Source organism: Oncorhynchus clarkii, unplaced genomic scaffold, assembly GCF_045791955.1.
Source record: "Oncorhynchus clarkii lewisi isolate Uvic-CL-2024 unplaced genomic scaffold, UVic_Ocla_1.0 unplaced_contig_1658_pilon_pilon, whole genome shotgun sequence".
In the NCBI taxonomy this organism is placed as follows: domain Eukaryota; kingdom Metazoa; phylum Chordata; class Actinopteri; order Salmoniformes; family Salmonidae; genus Oncorhynchus; species Oncorhynchus clarkii.
The window spans coordinates 160,413-170,783 of record NW_027261071.1 but is presented as its reverse complement, the minus strand read 5'-3'; the positions used below and the strand labels follow the sequence as shown (position 1 = coordinate 170,783).

Here is a 10,371-nt window from a genome sequence, read left to right as displayed (position 1 = left end):
ATGGGGGTGGCAGCATCATGTTGTGGGGGGGGTGAGAGGGTGCTTTGCTGCAGGAGGGACTGGTGCACTTTACAAAATAGATGGCAGCATGAGAAGGGAAATTATTTTGAAGCGGCATCTCAAGACATCAGTCAGGATGTTAAAGCTTGGTAGCAAATCGGTCTACCAAATGGACAATGACCCCAAGCATACTTCCAATGTTGTGGCAAAATGGCTTAAGGACAACAAAGTCAAGTTATTGGAGTGGCCATCACAAAGCCCTGACCTCAATCCTATAGAAAATGTGTGGGCAAAACTGAAAAAGTGTGTGCGAGCAAGGAGGCCTACAAACCTGACTCAGTTACACCAGCTCTGTCAGGAGGAATGGACCAAAATTCACCCAACTTATTGTGGGAAGCTTGTGGAAGGCTACCCGAAATGTTTGACCCTGTCACACCCTGACCATAGAGAGCCATCGGGGTTCTCTATGGTGTAATAGGTCACAGCATGACTAGGGGGGTTTTCTAGTTATTATAGTTCTATGTTGGTGTGTGAGTATGGTTCCCAATTGGAGGCAGCTGAATATCGTTGCCTCTAATTGGGGATCATACTTAGTGTGTCCCTTTTCCCACCTGCGTTGGGGGATATTGTTTTGTGTTTGAGTGCCATTGTGAGCTACACATTTCACGTTCGTTATATCTTTGTTTTTTTTTTGGAAGTTTCACTATTAATAAAATGTGGAACTCTACTCACGCTGCGCCTTGGTCCACTTATTTAGACCACGATCGTGACAGACCCAAGTTATTAAACAATTTGAAGGCAGTGCTACCAAATACACTCAATTAGTATGTAAACTTCTGACCCACTGGGAATGTGACGAAAGAAATAAAAGCTGAAATAAATCATTCTCTCTACTATTATTCTGACATTTCACATTATTAAAATAAAGTGGTGATCCTAACTGACCTAAAACAGGGAATTTTTACTGGGATTAAATGTCAGGAATTGTGGAAAAACTGAGTTTAAATGTATTTGGCTAAGGTGTATGTAAACTTCCAACTTCAACTGTACATGTTAATCATTAACATGGTTTTACAACCATAAAACAAATGAGTGTGTCACCTTTCTGGGTTTATGCTGTCCTCATTTGAATCATGTTACAGGATGCTGGAGAAAAGGCAGGTGCAGCTGACAAATATCAACGTCGTTCCCTTTGGCATTTGGCAAAACGTAAGCATAAACAGCTCACTTTGCATGAACAGTTTATACGATAAAGGAACCTCTGTCAAAAGGCTCTTCTTTAATGCCCTTCTCCTGTTGTCTCCGTCAGATTGATGAGCACCTCAGATTCATGATTCTGAAGGATGAAGTGCACCCTGAATTGGACACCTGTATCATTGTTGAATATAAAGGTAGTCATCATGTCCTTTGTAAGAGCACGTGGTGCTAGCTTCTCCAGAGCCCTGGGTTCAATTCCTGCAGTCACAGGAAGTCACTTCATAAAAGGGTCTGCTAAGTGGTATATACACCGAGTGTATGAAACATTAGGAACACCTTCCTAATATTGAATTGCACCCCCCTTTGCCATCAGAACAACCTCAATTGGACTCTATTGGCATGGACTCTACAAGGTATTGAAAGTGTTCCACAGGGATGCTGGCCCATGTTGACTCCAAAGCTTCCCACAGTTGTGTCAAGTTAGATGGATTTCTTTTGGGTGGTGAACCATTCTTGATACTGTTGAGCATGAAAAACCCAGCAGCGCTGCAGTTCTTGACACACTCAAACCGGTGTGCCTGGTACCTACTACCATACCCCCTTCAAAGGCACTGAAATATTTTGTCTTGCCCATTTACCCTCTGAATGACACGCATACACAACCCATGTCTCAAGGGTTAAACATCCTTCTTTAACCTGCCTCCTCCCCTTCATCTACACTGATTGGAGTGGATTTAAATAAGTGATCATACCCTTCAACTGGATTCACCTGGTCAGTCTATTTCACGGAAAGAGCATGTGTTCCTAATGTTTTGTCCAGTCAGTGTACAAGTGCAGGTCACACATTCTGACTTTCATCCCACTTTATCCACCAACAGATTATACATCCATATAAAGATGGGCTCCATCAGGATAATTAAGACTCATTATTTTATTGAACATGCACATCCTGTCTGATTCAGGTCCTTGTCAGTTCAGTAGTAAAAGTATATGTCAGCGCCACCTGGTAGAAATACGATGCACCTTAAAGCCTTATCTCAACCTTATCTCATTTGACGGGTGCATCTGATCCTGGTTCTCCCACCCAGGTCATATGATCCTCAACACGGTGGACTGCACCAGGCCAAACTACGGCCGACTGCCCCACAATGTAGACCTAATGATGAGCGACTTTGCTGGAGGGGCGTCTGGCTTCCCCATGACCTTCAGTGGAGGAAAATACACAGGTGAGGTGGACAGGTATACAGCATCCAAATGTATAGCCGGACAAATAACAGAGAAATGAATTGCTCCCTTGGGTTTTCCCGGCTATTGACTGCAGATGGAGTGAATCTCAATTGTATTTCCTCTCTCCTTATCTCCTCCTCAAAGCACATCGGAGCAGATATGAGGTTACTTCCCTCAGATGTTCTCCTCCAATGCATTTTGAGGAGGAGGCAAGGGGAGAGGAAGCGAGGAATCAAGGAAACACAACTGAGATTCACTCATTGTCTAGTGTCGATTTCACCCTGCAGAGAGCTGGAAAGCTGATTTCGTCAAGAATGAAAGGAAGAAGCTCATGAACTACAAGGCCCAGCTGGTAAAATCCTTGCAGCCCAAGATCTACTGCCCGTTTGCCGGTTACTTTGTCGAAGCACATCCCTCAGACAGGTATTACAAAACGTTTACTCTTTTGTGTACAAATTCCGTTCTAGGTTGAGGTTAGGTTTTGACCCCTCTTATTGCTTCAATTTCAGTCACTCAATATAACTTGCATCCCAATTTGACATTGACAACTGACATAAGTTAACTGACAGGTACATTAAGGAAACTAACACGAAAAACAAAGCGGAGGAGCTCAATGCCCTGATCAAGAAGAGCGCTCCAGGCATAACAACATGGACACCCAAGCCAGGCGCTGTGCTCGATCTGGCACTGGCTCTGATGAGCCCCAGCCGGTAGGATTGCTCATCAATCAGCAAATCGTGTGTGTGTCCATGTCTGTCATATCAGTCCATACTCCATAGAAATGCCAACAATCATCAATAATCACAAATCACATTTTGGTGTTCGATGTTTCCCTCTGTTGTCAATAACATTATTACCTCACTTCCCTACATCGTTAACCACTATTACATCCCTTCCCTACATTGTCTACCATTATTACATCACTTTCCTACATTGTCTACCATTATTACCTCACTTCCTTACATTGTCTGCCATTATTATCTCACTTCCCTACATTGTCAGCCATTATTATCTCACTTCCCTACATTGTCTGCCATTATGTTCTCTTTCTACATTCTGTTTTTCCTACATCATTGAATTCCTTTTTAATGTTGTAACCGAGGTAAAATGCACTTTAAATCATCTATGATTTGACTATAACCACAGGAAAGCCATCACCGACCCTCCATCCGGGACAAACATCTATAAGGACAGTTGGGACTTTGATTTGTACGTGGATGAACTGAACAGGGCCATCACCGCTGAGATATTTAAACATAAATGCTGGATCCAATTTTATTACATCTGGGCAGGGTTTAAAAACTACAATCTAGTTGTCCGGGTAAATATTGCAGTCCATATAAAAGTCCTCACAGCTCTTAGTGCTCTACTGCACATCTACAAGCTGACTCCTGGGGTGGATTCATTAGTCGCAGACTGTTGCAAAACGTTTTTTCAACAGAAACCGATTACTGTTTACTCTTGGAACCAAACGGAAGCCTGAATTTGTCCAATAGAAACTTGTTTTCATTGCAAAATGTTTTTCGTTTGGATTAAACTTTTTTTGCAACAGTCTGCAATTTAGGAATACACTCCTGGTAACTCCTGACTCGCATTCAGTAGGCAGTAAAACATGCAAGGACATTTTTAAATATTATTGGACAATCTCAATTTTAAAACGTTTCTAGGTTTTGTACCGACTGAACGCGACCCCTTCCATTCACTTCCTCTCTCTGCAGATTTCTGGAATGTTTAAAACATGTACGTACTCTCTCACGGACACAGACTAAGCCTATTCCTGAATAAAAAAATATATAAAAGCTCAATGGAGAATCTCTATCGAATTTTTGGGGGGGTTCCAGGACTAGGCTTAATTTATGTCCAGGAAACTGCCCTTGGAACAGCTGATTTTGGCTGCTTGGATTGCCAGATGGGCAGGCTTGACACTTTAGGAACTATGACCCTTGGTTCCATTGTGCCAGGCATGTTCAATCAATTTGAAAAATAAAAATACATTTTTAACCCAAATCTAGTGGGTTCCAATTCTATTTTCCATTCTTCTCATTCTTTTTCTACTTTTAAGATTCTGGTAATTCTTTAGATTCTGTGTATTGATTCTGGTTATTCTGGTTATTCATATTCTTATCTGATATTTATCATAACTGCAGGTCAGTGAATAACGCAAATTGTTTGAATTCCAACTAAACATAGCCTAACTGTTTGTAATATGTATTTAAGGTCATAGAGACAGATGAGGACTTCGTTCCGATAGACAATGGCTACAACTATCTGGTGGACTTCATGGATCTGTCCTTCCCTACTCAGAGGCCCACTAGAGAGCACCCTTATGAGGAGGTGAGCATGGCTACAACACCTGCTCACCTATATACTATTAAGTACACTGCACTCAACTTGAGAAGAACCAAAACAAACATTGTGGAGCAGGAACATAGCATGTTACAAATCTGTCATAACGGTGGCAGGTAGCCTAACAGTTAAGAGCACTGGGCCAGTTATCGAAAGGTTGCTGGTTCAAATCCCTGAGCTTACTATGTGAAACATATTTTGATGTTCCCTTGAGCAAGGCACTTACAGTGCATTCGGAAAGTATTCAGACCCCTTTACTTTTCCACATCTTGTTATATTACAGCCTTATTCTAAAATGGATTAAATAAAATAAATCCTCATCAGTCTACACAATACCCCATTTTGAAAAAGCAAAAAGAGGTTTTTAGAATTATTTTTGCAAATGTCAAGAAATTATAAAATACCTTTTTTACATAAATATTCAGACCATTTGCTATGAGACTCGAAATTAAGCTCAGGTGCATCATCCTGTTTCCATTCATCATCCTTGAGATGTTTGTCCAACTTGACTGGAGTCCACCGGTTGTAAATTCAATTGATTGGACATGATTTGGAAAGGCACAGAACTGTCTATATAATGTCCCACAGTTGACAGTGCATGTCAAACCAAAACCAAGCCATGAGGTCGAAGGAATTGCCCATAGAGTTCCGAGACAGGATTTTGTCGAGGCACAGATCTGGAGAAGGGTATCAAAAATGATCTGCACCATTGAAGTTCTCCTAGAACACAGTGGCCTCCCTCATTCTTAAATGGAAGACATTTGGATCCACCTAGACTCTTCCTAGAGCTGGCCGGTGGGCTAAACTGAGGATTTGGGGGAGAAGGGCCTTGGTCAGGGAGGTGACCAAGAACCCGATGGTCACTCTGACAGAACTCCAGAGTTCCTCTGTGGAGATGGTTGTCCTTCTGGAAGGTTCTCCCATCTCGGCAGCACTCCACAAATCAGGCCTTTATTGTAAAGTGGCCAGACAGAAGCCACTCCTCAGTAAAACGCACATGCCAAAAGGCACCTAAAGGACAAACAGGATTCTCTGGTCTGATGAAACCAAGATTGAACTCTTTGGCCTGAATGCCAAGCGTCACATCTGGAGAGAACCTGGCTTTGGGACAAGTCTCTGAATGTCCTTGAGTGGCCCAGCCAGAGCCCGGACTTGAACCCGATCTCTGGAGAGACCTGAAAACAGCTGTGCAGCTTCGCTCCCCATCCAACCTGACAGAGCTTGAGAGGATCTGCAGAAAAGAATGGGAGAAACTCCCCCCCCCCCCAAATACAGGTGTGCCAAGCTTGTCGTATCATGTCCAAGAAGAATCAAGGCTGTAATCGCTGCCAAAGGTGTTTCAATAAAGTAAAGGGTCTGAATACTTATGTAAATGTGATATATATATATTTCAAATGCATTACATTTACAAACATTTCTAAAGCTGTTTTTGCTTTGTCATTATGGGGTATTGTGTGTAGATGAGTTTAAAAAAAAATCTATATTAGAATAAGGCTGTAACGTAACAAAATGTGGAAAATGTCAATGGGTTTGAATACTTTCCAAATGCGCTGTAACCCTAATTGCTACTGTAAGTCGCTCTGGATAAGAGTGTCTGGTAAAATTGTCGCGGACGTCGTTGTGGAAATGACTGGACCAAGGTGCAGTGTGGTAAATGTCGCCAACAAAACAAACAAAGAAACGACCATGAAGCTTACTAGGGCTATAGTGCCACTAACAAAGATGACTACCTACAACATACAAAGGAAAAAAGGCTTTCTAAGTATGATTCCCAATCAGACAACAATAGACAGCTGTCCCTGATTGAGAACCATACCCGGCCAAAACAAAGAAATAAAAACAGAATGCCCACCCTGACCTAACCAAATAGAGAAATAAAACGTCTCTCTAAGGTCAGGGCGTGACAAATTGTAAATAAGAATAAACGTTTCCCTTTATTCATGTCATTCTCATGAGGTGAACGCTGTTCACAGATACAAAGAGATGGCAGGCTGCTATGCATAAATTCAGGGGTTTGAATGTGTTGTTGGCAGATGCAAATCTGATGCAAAGCTGTTTTCAGTTTAAGATAATTGTTTGCTGGATTAAATGCAGTGCTTGATAAGTACAGTGCCTTCAGTATTGGTTTGGGGATGCTTTGCTGGCTCGGGACCTGGACAACTTGCCTTAATAGAAGGAAGAATGAATTCTGCTCTTTATCAGAGAATTCTACAGTAGAAAGTCAGGACATCCGTCTGTGAGCTGAAGCTGAAGTGCAGCTGGGTCATACAGCAAGACAATGATACAAAACACACAATCAAGTCTACATGAAAATGGCTAAAAAGCAACAAATTTGAAGTTTTGACCTAATCCCAATTGAAATGTTGCAGCAGGACATGAAACGAGCAGTTCATGCTTGAAAACCCACACATGTTTCTGAGTTAACTTCTCTAGGATAGGGGGGCAGCATTTGGAATTTTGGATGAAAAGCATGCCCAAATTCAACTGCCTGCTACTCATCCCCAGAAGATAAGATATGCATATCATTAGATTTGGATAGAAAACTCTGAAGTTTCTAAAACTGTTTGAATCATGTCTGTGAGTATAACAGAACTTATGTAGCAGGCGAAACCCCGAGGACAAACCATTCAGATTTTCTTATTTTTTGAGGTCAATCTTCTCAATGAGGTTTCATTGCAACTTATTATGTGACTTGTTAAGCACAGTTTTACTCCTGAACTTATTTAGGCTTGCAATAACAAAGGGGTTGAATACTTATTGATTAATTCTTTTTAATTCATTTGTAAGCATTTCTAAAAACATAATTCCACTTTGACATTATGGGGTATTGTGTGTAGATCAGTGACACAAAAGCTAAATGTAATCCATTTGTAATTCAGGCTGTAACAACAAAATGTGGGAAAAGTCCAGGGGTGTGAATACTTTCTGAAGGCACTTTACACTGCACTCCATTTATGAGAAGGATCAATACAACAAAAAACTGCTTCTAGGGGTCAAACATTACGGGGCAGAAACATACCATGTTACAAATCTGTCTTCCGGAGAGGAAGAATAACATTTCCCTGGACTCATGTCTTTCTCATAAGAGGTGAATGCTGTATGAGGCACAGACACACAGAGATGGCAGGCTACTATGCATCATTTCAAATGTGTTGTAGGTGGCAGATGCAAAGCTGTTTTCAGTTGAAGATCATTGTTGCTGGCTCAGTTCTCACTCAAGTGTAAGGCAGGATTACCGAACAGGCACGCAGGGCAAAATGTGTAGAATAGCATGAGATGAGCTATAAAACGGCACATTTATCTTTGCCCCATGGCAAAATGTGTAGAATAGCAGGAAATTAGATTTAACATGGCAAAACAAACTATAAAACAGCACATTTTTGTCTTTGCTCCATGGAGAAAAGTGTAGAATTTCAGGAAGTTAGTTGGTGGTAAATGCGGCAGCCTTGCCCTGCTTAAATGCCAACATGCTTTTAAACAAACCGCCATTTATCTCCAAGTCGATCGTTTGTTTTCCATTTCATGTAACTTGATTGGACTGAGAGATAGACGGTGTACTACTTTCTCTTCTGTAAAGATCAAGAACAGGATCGGAGTCATGAGGCACGTGGTGAAGAATGGCCTTCTTTGGGACGACCTGTATATCGGCTTCCAGAACCGTCTGAGCAGAGAGCCAGACGTCTACCACCACCGGTAAGTCCTCGTCTCCTCACCTTCCCTCCTTTGCTTTCTTCCTCCCTTACCAGACATCTACCACCACCGATAAGCCCTCGTCTCCTCACCTTCCCTCCTTTGCTTCCTTCCTCCCTTACCAGACCCAGGCATCTACCACTACCAGTCTATTGCATTGCTGTATACTAGAGCAACGATTCTCAACTGGTGTGTCGGGACCCTAATATTGTACCTGTCTTGGTTATTTGTCCAGGTTCTGGAACCACTTCCAGACAGAGTTGCCAGTCACTGGGCCGGACTGGGACTTGTTCCTGCAGCAGGTGCCATCATACCAGAGGTCTGCTGAACCCCAGGGAATCCAAACAGAAAGTGGCTCTGCTTCTACATTGTCTTAGAAAAAGCAGGCTACACTGTCTCATGAGAACCAAGCTTTGCCTGTATATATTAATGAATAGTAATGAATAAGAGCTGCTCTCCCTGTCACTGTAGGCACCACCAACCTCGCTGTGCAACTGAAACAGGAAAAAAGGGACGTGGCTGACAAGATTTAATTTCTAAATTGGTTCAAATAATAGCTTCATTTAGGGTTCATTTTCTAATTCGTTTTTTCATGTAATGGTGAAATCAATTAACATAGCATCTATTGTTGCTTGGCAGGTCTGTATGTAGGGGACTAGTAACAAAAAGTAGGAAAATATATGCACTCACTACTATGTCGCTCTGGTAAGAGCATCTGCTAAATTACTAACATGTAGAATATGAATAAACTATCATTGATTATTATGTGTATTATTGATTATATGATTTTGGACGTGTGCTGACAATGCATTTGTTACTCGTCCAATATCTATTCATTGAACACAATTTTGTGTTTTTTTTTCCCATAAAAAAATAAAATAGGTTAGGGTTAAGGGTTTGGTTAATGTTAGGTGATTGGTTTTTGAGCTTTAACTATTAATCATTAGTTATAAGAGACATGAGGGATGCCATAATGAAGCTTTGGAAGGGCTGAGTGCAGGGGAAACGGTCACGTGGCAGTACTGATAAGGGGAGGAACCGTTTAAGGCCCATTTCACTAGCAATAATGATGTCATGTTTAGCGATAAAGAGGAGACTCCACCCAAAATGGGGCATGAATCATGATACGAATCGTGTTCGAAAATAAAAATGACAAGTTCCCTGGGGTCCTAGTCATTGGGTAAATATACAAATGTATTTTGTTCAGTCTGCATATAGAAGGAAAAATATATATTTAAAACCATTTTAAGGATCTGCCTAAAATGACATACCCAGATCTATCTGCCTGTAACTCAGGATATGCATATTCTTGGTACCATTTGAAAGGAAATACTTTGAAGTTTGTATAAATGTGAAAGGAATGTAGGAGAATATAACACAATAGATCTGGTAAAAGATAATACGAAGAAAAAAACAAGTGTTCTTTTGTACCATCTTTGAAATGCAAGAGAAAGGTCATGTGTTATTCCAGCCCAGCTGCAATTTCGAGCAGTGCATGTGCAAAGTTTTAGACTGATCCAATGAACCAGAAAACATAAGTGTTATACATAGGTTTAAAGGTTACCTTCTTGTTAATCCAACCACGGTGTCAGATGTCAAAAAAGCTTTACGGCGAAAGCATAATTATATCTGATTATACCTGCGCTCTCGGGATTGCGCATGAAAAAGCTCTGTGACACTTTAGGGTCCACTAGTTCAGACTGGTCTTACTCCCTCATTTTTCAGAATACAAGCCTGAAACCATTTCTAAAGACTGACATCTAGTGGAAGGCATAGGAACTGCAATTTGAGTCCTAAGTCAATGGATACTGTAATGACATTGAATAGAAAACTACAATAATAAAGAGAATCCTACATCCTGTATCCTCAGGTTTTCACCTGCCAAATCATTTCTGTTATACTCACAGACAT

General features: G+C 41.2%; 1 protein-coding gene across 1 annotated transcript; it reads left to right on the top strand.

Annotated features, from left to right (window-relative positions):
- The first annotated feature begins 1,143 nt into the window (after nt 1–1,143).
- Nucleotides 1,144–8,837, top strand: LOC139404557 (cytidine monophosphate-N-acetylneuraminic acid hydroxylase-like). The gene is made up of 9 exons (XM_071147257.1): nt 1,144–1,209; nt 1,310–1,391; nt 2,286–2,423; nt 2,712–2,847; nt 2,994–3,134; nt 3,571–3,745; nt 4,642–4,758; nt 8,348–8,463; nt 8,696–8,837. The coding sequence occupies exons 1-9, from the start codon at nt 1,144–1,146 to the stop codon at nt 8,835–8,837; spliced, it is 1,113 nt and encodes a 370-aa protein (XP_071003358.1).
- Nucleotides 8,838–10,371: the final 1,534 nt, after the last annotated feature.